Genomic DNA, 15,078 nt, shown 5'->3' with positions numbered 1-15,078 from the left:
CACAACCAACAATATAGTGATAGCCAGAGGGAGGAGGGAACAGGGACTGGGGAGAGGTGGGCAAAGGAAGGGGGAAATGCGGACATCTGTAATAGTGACAATTATAAAAATAAAGTTACAAGAAAAGGACTATTTAGTTTGAATACCATGAAGATAACAGAATAAACTATAATTTTATTATTTTTTCTTTTCACATACTATGTGACATCATTTATATGAAGCACTGAGAAAAGCAAAATGAATGAGTGAATGAATTAAATATTTAAAGGCATGTTAACTCTGTTCTTTGCATTAAGTATACTTTTCTTTACAACCACTTGTCAATGATTTTTCAAATTCATAATGTATTGCAATCTAAATTTCTGCACGTTATTGATAGAAATGTTTGGACTTACGTTGAAAATGCATTATTCTGCTTTTCGCATCGTATGCCTTTGCAGTTTAAACCTTTTGTTTCTTCATAGTAGAAATATAATTGATTTAGGCCATTAGCAAATGCTAACAACACAAGGCAGTATATGAATAGAAACTTCAAAATGTCCAGGAGCATTCTTCCCAAAGATATCTGCAGAGGACCCAGGTGAGAATTTGCAGTAAACAGTGAGATCAGGCGTAGGGAACTGAAGATGTTTGCAATCGCAAATAAAGCTTCAGCCACCAGAGTGGGATGCCACATGTCCCAAGATTCTCGAGGATTAAGAGCACTGTACTGAAGAAAAGAGAAAAACAAAAAAGTAAAACAAACGTATACATATGAATATGTCAGGCCAGGATATTTTTTTGAGAAGCTGATGTCTCCCACAACAATGGCAGCAACACTAACCTGAAAAAAAAAGTATCCTATATAATAAAAGCCTAATATGCTAAGTGTTCGCTCACTATAACGTGCACTGACCCCCAGGGGGCAGACAGTCGACCAGTATGTTAGCTTGCTGCTGGGGTCCAACCGATCGGGACTGAACAAGATGGGCCGGACATGCCCTGGAGCCCTCTTGTGATCCCTCCCCAGCTGCCCAACCTCCCGCATCCCTCCCCAGCCCCGATCGTGCACCAGTGGGGTCCATCTGCCTGGCCTGTGCCCTCTCATAATCTGGGACCCCTCAGGGGGTGTCGGAGAGCCGGTTTCAGCCCAATCCTGAAGGCCAGGCCAAAGCACCCTACTGGTGTATGAATTCGTGCACTGGGCTTCTAGTTAATTTATAATTTATAAACTTCAATTAAAATGCCTTCCTGATCTGTCCTTTTCATTTGTAGTATTTATTAATATGTGAATTACATCTCCTCTTGCCTTTCCAATGGAATTTCAAAAAAAGAAGTATTACATAGGGGGGGGTAATCTGATTTTACATTAGGAAAATACAGCAATATCATTGTAACAAAGAAAAATCCTATCTAATAAAAGTAATATGAATCCACAACTGTGGCACCCATGGAACAGCTGCGAGCCCCAGAACAACGCTCCCCAATTGGAGCAAACACACGGGTTCAGAGGAGCTCTACACTCCACCACAGAAAGGTCAGATTTCGCCTGGGATAAGGAGAGAGAGAACTACATAACCAGACACCCAGAGAAGAGAGACCATGGGGAGACAAAGAAACAGCCCGCATATGAAAGAAAAGCAGGCATCACCAGAAAAGGAAGTAAACAAAATGGAGGCAAGCAACCTTCCAGAAAAAGAATTCAGAGAAATGGTCATAAGGTGGCTGAAAAGAATGGAAGACAAATTTGACAATATGAGCAAGAACCAAGAGGAAATGAAGAAGAACCAAGAAGAAATAAAAAATGACATTGCTGCTGTAAAGAACTCAATAGAAAGCATCAAGGGTAGACTAGAAGAAGCAGAGGACCACATCAGTGAGCTAGAAGACAAGATGGGAAAAAATACCCAAGTAGAGCAACTTCTAGAAAAAAAAAATTAAAAGGCAGGAGGAGAGCCTAAGGGAACTTTGGGACAACACGAAAGAAAACAACATCTGCGTAATAGGGGTTCCAGAAGGAAAGGAAGCTGAGGAAGGAATAGAAAACCTATTTGAAGAAATAATGACAGAAAATTTCCCTGATATAGGTAAGAAAAAACCCACACAAATCCAAGAAGCTCACAGAGTTCCAAGCAAAATGAAACCCAAAAGACCAACGCCAAGGCACATTATAATTAAATTGGCAAACACCAACGACAAAGTAAGAATCTTAAAAGCGGCAAGAGAGAGACAGAAAGTTACCTACAAAGGAACCCCCATCAGACTAGCAACTGATTTCTCAACATAAACTCATCAGGCCAGAAGGGAATGGAATGAAATATACAAAGTCATGCAAAGGAAGGGTCTGAATCCAAGAATACTGTACCCAGCAAGGCTATCAATCAAAATTGAAGGTGAAATCAGGAGCTTCACAGACAAAAAAGGACTAAGGGAATTTATTACCACCAAACCAGCAATGCAAGAAATGCTAAAGGGTCTGCTGTGAAAAAAAAAAAAAAAAAAAAAAAAAAAAAAAAAAAAAAAAAAAAAAAGGAAATAGGAAGCGAAGAAGGAACACAGGGGTAAAGAATAAAAATGGCAACAAATAAGTACCTATCAATAAAAACTTTAAATGTAAATGGATTAAATGCCCCAATCAAAAGACATAGGGTAACAGATTGGATAAGAAAACACGACCCATATATCTGCTGAAGTGAAGGACGTAACAAGAGATAAGGAAGGCCACTTCATAATACTAAAGAGAGCAATCCAACAAGAAGAAATAACACTGGTAAACATATATGCACCCAATACAGGAGCACCCAAATACATAAAAAAACTCCTGGAGGATATCAAGGGAGAGATTTACAGCAATACAATCATAGTAGGAGACTTTAATACCCCACTATCACCATTGGACAAATCCTCTAAAAAAAAATCTGCAAAGAAACATCAATCATAAATGACTCACTAGACCAGATGGAATTAATTGACATCTTCAGAACATTTCACCCAAAGCCACCAAATATACATTCTTCTCAAGTGCACATGGGTCATTTTCAAAGATAGACCATATGTTGGGACAAAGGCAACGTCTCTTCAAATTCAAGAAGATAGAAATCATATCAAGCATCTTCTCAGACCACAGTGGCATAAAACTGGAAATCAACTACAATAAAAACAACCCAAAGAAATCAAACACATGGAGACTAAACAGCATGCTATTAAACCATGACTGGGTTACCAGAGAGATCAAAGAAGAAATAAAAAACATCATGGCAACAAATGACAATTAAAACACTACAATCCAAAATCTATGGGACACAGTGAAAGCAGTCTTGAGAGGGAAGTTCATAGCTCTACAAGCCTACTGCAAAAAACAAGAAACAAGGGTAATAAATTACCTAAACCAACAACTCAAAGAGTTAGAAAAAGAGCAACAAGAAAAGCCCAGTGTAAGCAGAAGGAAGGAAATAATAGAGATCAGAGCAGAGATAAACAACATAGAGACCAAAGAAACAATACAAAAGATCAACAAAACCAAGAGCTGGTTCTTTGAAAGGATAAACAAGATTGATGAACCTCTAGACAGGCTCACCAAGAAGCAAAGAGAGAGGACCCAAATAAACAAAATCAGAAATGAAAGAGGAGAAATAACAACAGATCCCGCTGAAATACAAAGGATTGTTAAAAAATACTACGAACAACTCTATTCCAACAAACTGGACAACCTGGAGGAGATGGACATATTCCTAGAAAAATATAACCTTCCAAAACTCAATCAGGAAGAATCTAAACAGCTCAACATGCCAGTAACTATGGAAGAAATTGAAGCAGTCATCAAAGAGCTTCCGGCAAACAAAAGCCCCGGGCCAGACGACTTCACAGGAGAGTTTTACCAAACATTCAAGGAAGAACTAAAACCTATCCTCCTCAGACTATTCCAAAAAATTCAAGAGGAAGGAACACTTCCAAGCTCATTCCATGAAGCCAGCATCACCCTAATACCAAAACCAGATAAAGACAACACAATGAAGGAGAATTACAGGCCAGTATCCCTCATGAATGTAGATGCCAAAATCCTCAACAAAATTCTAGCAAATCAGATGCAGCACTACATCAGAAAGATCATACACCATGACCAAGTAGGGTTTATCCCAGGAATGCAAGGATGGTACAATATCCACAAATCAATAAATGTGATACATCACATAAACAAATTGAGAGATAAAAATCACATAGTCATATCAATTGATGCAGAAAAAGCATTTGACAAAATCCAACACCCTTTCTTGATAAAAACTCTCAGCAAGGTGGGAATAGAAGGATCATACCTCAACATAATAAAAGCTATATATGATAAACCCACAGCTAACATCATACTCAATGGGCAAAAACTAAAACCATTTCCCCTAAGAACAGGAACAAGACAGGGATGCCCACTCTCACCACTCATGTTTGACATAGTCCTGGAAGTATTAGCCATTGCAATTGGACAAGAAGAAGAAATAAAAGGCATCCAAATTGGAAAAGAAGAAGTAAAGCTGTCATTATTTGCAGATGACATGATATTGCACATAAAAAACCCGAAAGACTCCATCAAAAAAATTAACAGACTTAATAAATGAATTCAGCAATGTAGCAGGATACGAAATTAATGCAAAGAAATCTATGGCATTTCTATACACCAACAGTGAACTTACAGAAAGAGAGACTAAAAAAGCAATCCCATTTTCCATCTCACCAAAAAAATTAAGATACTTAGGAATAAACCTAACCAAGGAGGTAAAAGACCTATACGCGGAAAACTATAGGACACTGAAAAAAGAGATAGAGGAAGATGTAAACAGATGGAAGAACATACCATGCTCATGGATTGGTAGAATCAACATCATTAAAAAGTCCATACTACCCAAAGCAATCTATAGATTCAATGCACTCCCCATTAAAATACCAACGGCATATTTCACAGACCTAGAAAGAACTCTCCAAAAGTTCATCTGGAATAAAAAAAGACCCCGAATAGCCACAGCAATCCTGAGAAAGAAGAATAAAGTAGGAGGGATCTCAATACCAGATTTCAAGCTGTATTACAAAGCCACTGTCCTCAAAACAGCCTGGTACTGTCACAAGAACAGACATATAGATCAATGGAATAGAATAGAGAATCCACTTATCGACCGAAACCAGTATGCGCAATTAATATTTGACAAAGGAGGCATGAGCATACAATGGAGTCAAGACAGTCTCTTCAATAAATGGTGTTGGGAAAATTGGACAGATACATGCAAAAAAAATGAAACTAGATCACCAACTTACACCATACACAAAAATAAACTCAAAATGGATACATGACTTAAATATAAGACGGGAAACCATAAAAATACTAGAGGAATCCACAGGCAGCAAAATCTCAGACATATGCCAAAAGAACTTTTTCACTCATACTGCCCCTAGGGCAATGGAAGCCAAAGAGAAAATAAACAAATGGGACTACATCAAAATAAAAAGCTTTTTCACAGCAAAGGAAACCATCAACAAAACAACAAGAAACCCCACTGTATGGGAGAACATATTTGCAAATGTTATCTCACTGATAAAGGTTAAATCTCCAACATCTACAGGCAGCTTATACAACTTAATAAAAGGAAGATAAATGATCCAATAAAAAAATGGGCAACGGACCTAAATAGAATCTTTTCGAAAGAAGACAGAAGGAAGGCCAAGAGACACACGAAAACATGCTCAAAGTCACTAATTATCCAAGAGATGCAAATCAAAACGACAATGCAATACCATCTCACACCTGTCAGAATGGCTATCATCAACAAATCAACAAACGACAAGTGTTGGCGAGGATGCAGAGAAAAAGGAACCCTCGTGCACTGCTGGTGGGAATGCAGACTAGTGCAGCCACTGTGGAGAACAGTATGGAGTTTCCTCAAAAAACTGAAAATGGAACTCCCATTTGACCCAGTAATCCCACTCCTAGGAATATATCCTAAGAAAGTAGAAACACCAATCAGAAAGAATATATGCACCCCTATGTTCATAGCAGCACAATTTACAATAGCTAAGATTTGGAAACAGCCTAGGTGCCCGTCAGCAGATGACTGGATCAGAAACCTATGGTACATCTACACAATGGAATACTATGCTGCCATAAAAAAGAAGGAATTACTACTATTTGTAGGCACCTGGATGGAATTAGAGAACATTATGCTAAGTGAAATAAGCCAGTCAATGAAAGAAAAATACCACATGATCTCACTCATTTGGGGATAATGAAAAACATTATAAACTGATGAACAAAAAGATAGATACAGAGGCAGTAAAGCATCAAACAGACTGTCAAATTACAGTGGTACGGTTAGGGAGAGGTGGGGGAAATAAGAGATCACCTGAAGGACTTATATGCATGCATATAAGAGTAACCAACGGATGCAAAACATTGGGGGGTGAGGGCATGTATGGGAGTGGGGTGGGGGGGGCAATGGTAAGATATGTACACATATAATACCTTAATAAAAAAAAATGTTACACCAAAAAAAATAAAATAAAATGAACCTCACAATTAAAAAAAAAAAACGAGTAATATGCAAATTGACAGTCACTCCAACACACAAGATGGCTGCCCCCATGTGGACACAAGATGGCTGCCACAAGACGGCCAGCAGGGGAGGGCAGTTGGGGGCGACTGGGCCTGCAGAGAAGGGCAGTTAGGGGCAATCAGGCTGGCAGGTGAGCAGTTAGGCATCAATCAGGCTGGCAGGGGAGTGGTTAGGGGGTGATCAGGCTGGCAGGCAGAAGCAGTTAGGGGCAATCAGGAAGGCAGGCAGGTAAGCAGTTGGGAGCCAGCAGTCCTGGATTGTGAGGGGGATGTCCGAGATTGGAGAGGGTGCAGGCTGGGCTGAGGGACACCCCCCCCCATGCACAAATTTCGTGCACCAGGCCTCTAGTACATTATATATGAAAGGCACTAAATTTTTAACAAAATAACAATGACTTTACTTACCATGTTTGAAATACTTGGCTATCCTAGAGAAATGCATGTATGATACAAATTACATATAAATGAGTGGAAGTAGTGGTCTTATTGCCTTGGAAATAGTAATGGCCAATATGGGCATAATAGTTAGTACTTTGTATCTGTTATATCCTAAACTAGAGCCCCGGTGCACAAAATTCATGCACAGGTGTGTGTGTGTGTGTGTGTGTGTGTGTGTGTGTGTGTCCCTCAGCCCAGCCTGCACCCTCTCCAATCTGGGATCCCTCTCACAATCCAGGACTGCTGGCTCCCAACCACTCGCCTGCCTGGCTGCCTAATTGCCCCTAACTGCTTCTGCCTGCCAGCCTGATCACCCCTAAACACTCCCCTGCCAGCCTGATAGACACTGAACTGCTCCCCTGCCAGCCCGATTGCCCCTAACTGCTCTCCCCTGCAGGCCCGGTCCCTCCCAACTGCCCTCCCCTGCTGGCCTGGTCTCCCCTAACTGCCCTCCCCTGCTGGCCTGGTCCCCCCCAACTGCTCTCCCCTGCTGGCCTGGTCCCTCCCAACTGCCCTCCCTGCTGGCCTGGTCTCCCTCAACAGCCCTCCCTTGCTGGCCATCTTGTGGTGGCCATCTTGTGTCCACATGGGGGCAGCCATCTTTGACCACATGGAGGCAGCCATCTTGTGTGTTGGAGTGACTGTCAATTTGCATATTACTTTTTTATTAGATAGGATGTAGATAAAATCTAGGAATCATCCTGGATATCAATGAATTGCTATTTTAAAAATATTTAATGTGTTGATAATGTGATATTTATTTTAACATTCCTTAATTATATAACATGTGATTTGAGAAAAATATTTGCTAGGTTAAACTTTGACCAACAATTATTTTGTGTTAAATAAATGTCAGCTTTGGATTATCTTCATACTAGTATTAAGCTATATAAAGAGCACAATATAATTTGTTCCTTGTAGTATTAAAATAAATTTGCTGTGCATTTTTTTAAAGGGAGGTCAAATGCACTCTTTGAAATATTCCATTATGAAAACCTATAAGTATACATGTATAGGAAGTGAATAATAAATTGAATTTTCTTCTCCATATATTTCACTAAAAAATATGTCTAGACAACTGTATCTTTTTTTCTGTCAGAACAAACTTTCTGCATGTGTATGAGTCCAATCAGAATATTTTCCTTCTCTTTATATTTTATTTTATACCAATGACTTTACAAATGTTCATTCTCCTAAAAATAATAGATAGTATTTTTGTAATCTCCCTGAGGAAAAAACACATTACAAGAAACTGATTTTGTTCAACATACTCTTGCTTGGGTGACAATTTAAAACAATCAAGTTTGCCACAGTGCCTGTATCAATCTGCATTTCCATCAATAGTGCACGAGGGTTCCCTTTTTTCCATATCCTTGCCAACACTGGTTGTTTGTTGATTCATTGATGACAGGATTTTTCTCAAAAAATTAAAATTGGAACTGCCATATGATCCAGTGATTCCACTTCTGGGAATATATCTAAAGAAACCTGAAACACTGATTTGAAAGAATATATACACCCCTAAGTTCAATGCAGCATTATTTCTAATAGCCAAGATTTGGAAGCAGCCCAAGTGCCCATTATATATATAAAACCCTAATATGCTAATAGACCAAACAGCAGAACAACTGAACAACTGGTTGCTATGATGTGCGCTGACCACCAAGGGGCGTGACAGAACATGGCGGGCGTTGGCCACGGCGGGATGGTGGAACAGGTGATTGAGGGTGCCAGACCAAGTTGGGGTGCCTGTCGCTGTCATCGGGGTGAGTCTCTGGTGGTTACTGAAAATTCTTTGCTCCTGAAGGGCGATCGGGGCCAGCAGCCACCTCTTGCACCTGCTGCCAGTGATGGCCCCACTTATACCCACTGCCAGTACCAGAGCCACTCCTTGTACCTGCTGCTGGCAACCAGTGCCAGTCCTTATCGATCGGCATCATCAGCAGGTGTGAGTGCTGGCTGCTGGCTCTGATCAACCCTAAGGGCTTCTCCACCCCTCCCTGCTCCTGAGGGGCAATCAGGGCAGTAGCTGCCACTCACACCTGCTGCTGGTGCCAGCCTCAATCACTCCACACTGTCAGCACATATGAGTGGGGCCAGCACCATCAGCACATGGGAGCGGCGACAGTGGGAGCAGGGCTGTCAGCAGACTGGGGACTGGGGGCCATGGCAGGAGGGCCTGGGTGGGGTCACAGAGGATGGGCTGAGACCTATCCCTGTGCCCAGTGCAGCCTTGTGGCCCACAGTTCCTTTCAAGATGCATGAATTTGTGCACTGGGCCCCTAGTTAATAGGTAAGTAGATAAAAACACTGTGGTACATTACAGTGGAATACTATTCAACAGTCACTTGGTCATAAAAAAGAAAGGACTCTTACCATTTGTAACAATGTGGATGGATCAATGTAGGTGAAATAAGCCAATTAGAGAAAGACAAGTATCATATGATTTCACTTATATGTGGAATCTAATGAAAAAAGTAAACTAACAAACAAAACAGAAACATTTATAGATACAATGAACAAACTGGAAGCTGTCAAAGGGGAAGGTGGCTGTGATAGGGGAGGGGCACATAGTAGAATTAGAGTTATTTAATAGCTATTCACTGTAAAGAAGAGATTTTCTTACAGACCCTGGGAAACTGAAGGACATGTTACAAGAAGGAGACTAGGCCCTGGAGATAAGGCAGCCAGGAGCCCAGTTAACAGACAGAATCTATCTGAAGGGAGACAGTGTTCTGGACTAATCTTTGCAGTGTTCCAGGGCTAATCTTTGCAAGGACAATAAAAAAAGGTAGGAGAAGAGAAAATGGCAGCTGAATAGTCAGACCTGTCAGGCACCTTCTTCCAGGGCTGGGCTGGGAATACAACTAAATTGGAGAACATTCACCTGGAATTTCCAACTGTGGTCTGGTTGAGGAGTTGACTTCTAACAAGGAAGATCAGAAGGCACCTGGAGACCAGTATGAAGGGCGAGATCAGGAGAGGTGGGGAGTCCAGAGTGGAGGAATCTGAGCTATAGAGAGAACTGTTCCGGGAGCACAGGCAGGGCTCACACACTCTCCCAAGGCTACAGTGGTGGCAGCAACCAAACAGGCAGTGCTTCCTGACCAGCAGTAGCAGGGTGACCTGCAGCACCTGTATCATCCAAGCAGCTGTGAAAAGTAGCAGGACTGCTGGTGGCAGCCAAGTCTAGACCCAGCAGGCCAGTGCCAGTGGGGAAGAGACCCACAGTTTAAATTGCCTTTTTTTGTTTTATCTCTAAACTCAGAGCACAGGAGTTTTCAGTTACAACTACACACCCCAAACATTGGCACAGGGAGGGAGGCTGAGGACTTCAGGTGCTTGAGGACAGGCAAGGGTGGGAAGCAGGGCAGGGAGACTTGGAAAAGCAGTAGCCAGGAATCCTGCATTGGGTCGTTTATACACTTCCAAACCAAAATGATCATTTTCCTTGGGAGAAGCTATCTGCACCAAACATCCAGAGGGCAGGTAAAGGGGAAAAAAAAACAAAACTCTGCCCTAGGTGTAACAGCCTGCCACACCCTGCATTTTGAGCTTTACTGAGGAAACAAAGGCAGAGGCCAAGCTTACAGATCTGAACAGTCTCAAGGGTCCCTCAGTGATCAGAGTAAAGGAGGGGCCATCTGCCCTACTATTCTAGGTACCAGATTGATAAAAACTTGAGTACCAGCTGACCCCATTAGTCTCCACACAGTGACCTCTGAGGAATAAAAAAGTCACACAAGTACAATAGGCCCAGAGAGTCCCAATCAAGATGAACCCAAAAAGACCTACACCAAGACACATCATAAATTGGCAAACATTAAAGACCAAGAAAGAATCTTAAAGACTGCAAAAGAGAGATGGAATGTTACCCACAAAGGATCTCCCACTAGACTGTCAACTGATTTCTCAACAGAAACACATCAGAACAGAAGTATACAAAGTGATGATAAGCAAGGGAATGAATATAAGAATTCTCTATCCAAAAAGGTTATCATTCAAAACTGAAGATGAAATTAAGAGCTTTGCAGGAGCAAAATAAAGTTCAAGGGAGCTTAATACTAATAAGCCAGCAATGCAAGAAATCCTGAAGGGAATGTTGTAAAAAGAAAAAAATAGAGAATAAGGAACACAGGCATAAAGAGTAAAAATGGCTACAAACAAGTACCTATTAATAATAATGTTAAATGTAAATGGACTAAATGCTCCAATCAAAAGACATAGAGTGGCTGAATGGATAAGAAATAGATATATGCTGTCTACAGGAGACCCACCTCAGAACAAGGGACTCACACAGACTGAAATTATAGGGGTGGAAAAAAATATTTTTCAGGCAAATGTAAATGAAAAAAAAAAGCTGGGGTAACAATACTTATATCTGACAAAATAAACCTCAAAGTGAAGTCCATAACAAGAGATAAGGAAGGACACATCATAATATTAAAGGGATTGATACAAAAAGAGGCTCTAACTCTGGTAAAGATATATGCACCCAATACAGGAGGATCCAAATATATATTTTAAAATCTTCTGGTAGGATAGAAAATGGCAGCTAAATAGGCAGCAGTGTCATGCACATCCTTCCAGGGCCAGGCCAGAAAAGCAACTAAATCAGAGAACATTAACCCTGAATTAACAAATTAGACACAGCTGAGGAGACAATTTTCAATAAGGAAGGGCAGAGGATGCCTAGAGAATGCTGTTTGCCAGCCATAACCACCACCATGCCCTGGCAGTGAGTGGTGAAGTACTTCCTGACAGGCTCCCAGATGTCTGTAAGGAGCGCATGATGCCAGAGTGAGCTCCCACACCAGGCCTCCTCACCAGCCCACTGGGACCCAGAATCCTAGGATCCGGCTCCAAGACCTTGCAGTGAGTGCAAGCCAGGGGAAACCCTGTGCCCTACCCCTTCCCCAGACCACAGAACCATGCTGCTAACCTGACTGAAAGCCACCCAGCACCCACTCAACCCCGAGCTCTGGAACCTGCTGCCAGGGTAACACCATAACCAAGACCACACCCCACTCCAGGCCACAGGAGAGTGCAGAATGTGAAACCCATAGCAATCTGTGCCTGATACACCATGGCCCCCTGGACAATCTTGCTGGGGCCATCCAGAGCAACCCAAAGGTTACCTGACTCTAGTGGACAGGACAGCATGGACTGAGTGACCCAAGGCAACTGACCCCAGCTCCATACGAGGAGGGGCAAACTGGAGCAACCTAGTGCACATCTCACTCCAGGCTACAAGAAAGTAAGGATTGTGCAACCCAAAGCAACCCATGCCAACTCAACCCTGACCCCAGGTTCTTGCTGCAGGGGCAACCTGGAGTTAACCCAGTGCATGCCCCACTCAGGCCACAGGGGAGCTCAGACTGTGCAACCAAAAGCAACCTGTATCCACTTCTCTCTGGTCCCTGGAACAGTCCTGCAGGGACTACCCAGAGAACTCCAACACATGCCTCACTATGGGCCACAGGAGAACACTGCTGGGGTGTCCTGGAGTAAGCCAGTGTGCCCAGCCAGGTGACACAGGACGCCACTGTAAGTGCACTGCCAAAGGGACCTATGGTGTGAGCCAGCCATGGGTGCTGGGGCCACAAAACAAATGACATGGCAGAAGGCTCTGGGTCCTCACAGGAATTCACAAACCAGAGGAAGTGTGCAAGTGCTCCCACCACCCTGAACATCTGAAGCAGACAACCAAGAAACCAGATCCATGAAAGAAGGGGACACAACTCAGAGAAGAGAATATGAAGGTGTGAGACTCAACACAGACCCAACCTCTGGGCTAACGATTTCCAGACCATTGCCCTGATAGGGTCTTCAACTTCTCAAACCTGTTTGGTTGCCAAAGGCCAGAAAGAGACAGCAAAAATGGGGAGACAAAGAAACAACCCCCCCAAGGAAAGAAAAAGAGGAATGATCAGAAAAGGCACTAAATAAAACAGAGGCAAGCAATATGTAAAAAAAAAAAAAAAATTCAGAGTAAGGGTCATACAGTTCATCAACCAGATGGATGAGAAAATCAACAAATTATGTAAGAATCAAGAGGAAATAAAAAATGATATAGCTACAATACAAAACATGATGGAAGGTTTCAACAGTAGACTAGGAGAAGTGGAGGACTGAATTAGTTAATTAGAAGATAGGGCAGCAAAACACACCCAATCTGAACAGCAATTGGAGAAAAAAAAAATAGAAAGCAGGAGGAGAGCCTAAGGGAGATTTGGGACAACATGAAACACATTAACATATGTACAAAAGGGGTGCCAGAAGGACAAGAAGAGCAAGGATTAGAAAATTTTTTTTGAATAAATAATGACAGAAAACTTCCCTGATTTGGGGAAGAAAGTCACATAAGCACAGAGAGTCCCAAACAAGAAGAACCCCAAAAGACCCACACTAAGACACATCATAATTACAATAGTAAACATTAATGACAAAGAGAGAATCTTAAAGACTGCAAGGGAGAGGCAGAGTGTTACCTTCAAACGATCTCCCAATTGATTATCAAATGATTTCTCAATAGAAGCACATCAGGCCAGAAGGGAATGGAATGAAATATACAGAGTGATGCCAAACAAAGGACTGAATCCAAGAACACTCTATCCAGCAATGCTATCATTGAAAAATTGAAAACTGAAGGGAAAATCAGGAGCTTCACAGACAAAAAAAAAAAAAAAAAAAAAAAAAAAAAAGGCTAAGTCAGGTTATCACTACAAAGCCAGCAATGCAAGAAATGCTAAAGGGACAGCTGTAAAAAGAAAAAAATAGAAAGGAAATAAGGGACACAGGCATCTATACTAATAAAAGGGGAAATATGTTAATTAGACCATATAGACCAGACATCTTCTGGATGTCAATCTGGACATCCTTCCTGACAAAGCTGGGGGTGTGGCCTGCCTGCAAACCACCCACGACCCCTCACCCAGACCGGCCCCACCTCCCAGCTGGAACCCTAACCCAGGTCAGGGGCATGGCCAGCCTGCAAATCCCTGGCTGCCCCTTGTCCAGGCCAGGCCTGGCCCCCAGTGGGAACCCCAACCCTGATTGGGGGCATGGCAAGCCTGCAAACCCCCGCCAGTCCCTTGCCCGGGCTGGCCCAGCCCTCCCAGCTGGGACTGCCCACCCCAATCTGGGGCCCTCTTCAGGGCAGTCCAGCGGGCCTCCACCCATGCACCAGGTCTCTATCCTATATAATGAAAATGTAATATGAAAATTGACCCTAATGGCAGAATAACCAGAATGACCACTGGACCAGTCACTATGAGGCAAACTGACCACCTCTTGGTCCCTTTCCCCAGCCGGCAGGCTCTGATCACTTAATGGCCACCCATGGCAGTGGCAGGGCCAGTGAATGGGCAGGAACAGTTGACCTCTCAGTCCTATCCCTTGGCCGACAGGCACCAATCACCCAATGGCTAATGGAAAACCAGGGGTAGGTGGCAGCGAGGGCAGGTCCAGCTGAGGGCAGCTGGGGAAGGTGGCTCTGATCGCAGGCCAGGCCTAGGGACTGTACCATGCACAAATTTCATGCACCAGGTCTCTGGTAGAGTATAAATGGCAACAAAAAAGTACCTATCAATAATAACCTTAAACATAAATAGACTAAATGCTTCAATGAAAAGACATAGAGTGGAGACAACCAAGATGGCAGCATAGGTAAACACCTGAACTTGCTGCTGCACACAACTATATCAAAACTACAACTAAAAGACAAAACGAATATCATCCAGAGCCACGGGAAGGCAGGCTGAGTGGAAATTCTACATCTAGAAAGAAAGAGAAAAGCGTATTGAGTCTGGTAGGAGGTGCAGAGGTGTGGAAGTGTGGAGGTATGGGGGCATGCGTGATAGGGGCTGGCAACTGGGTATGCTGTTGTCTTTTTCAATTGGGAGGGAGATACAAGCTCCTGTCTGCTCTGAACTCCAGTTCTGGGTGAGACACTGGGGACCCAGACTCATATGAAGAGAAACTGGACTGTCTGGCATTGGGCCAGAACACGAGGGCAGCTTTCTCTCAGAGGTGCTTGCAGCAATCATTGTTCCTGCATGGTGCAGCGGGAC

General features: G+C 42.7%; 1 protein-coding gene across 1 annotated transcript in view; it reads right to left on the bottom strand.

The window, feature by feature from the left end:
* TRPC4 (transient receptor potential cation channel subfamily C member 4) overlaps positions 1-15,078 on the bottom strand; it is a 497,078-nt gene that overhangs the window by 66,007 nt on the left and 415,993 nt on the right. Inside the window, exon 6 of the mRNA XM_080659641.1 lies at positions 396-709. Coding sequence (XP_080515767.1) covers positions 396-709 — 314 coding nt within the window. The remainder of the gene's footprint in view (positions 1-395; positions 710-15,078) is intronic.

The sequence above is a fragment of the Plecotus auritus genome, assembly GCF_963455305.1.
Source record: "Plecotus auritus genome assembly, chromosome: 3".
Lineage (NCBI taxonomy): Eukaryota > Metazoa > Chordata > Mammalia > Chiroptera > Vespertilionidae > Plecotus > Plecotus auritus.
The sequence above is the reverse complement of the archived record's forward strand: the minus strand, read 5'-3'. Positions and strand labels throughout refer to the sequence as shown.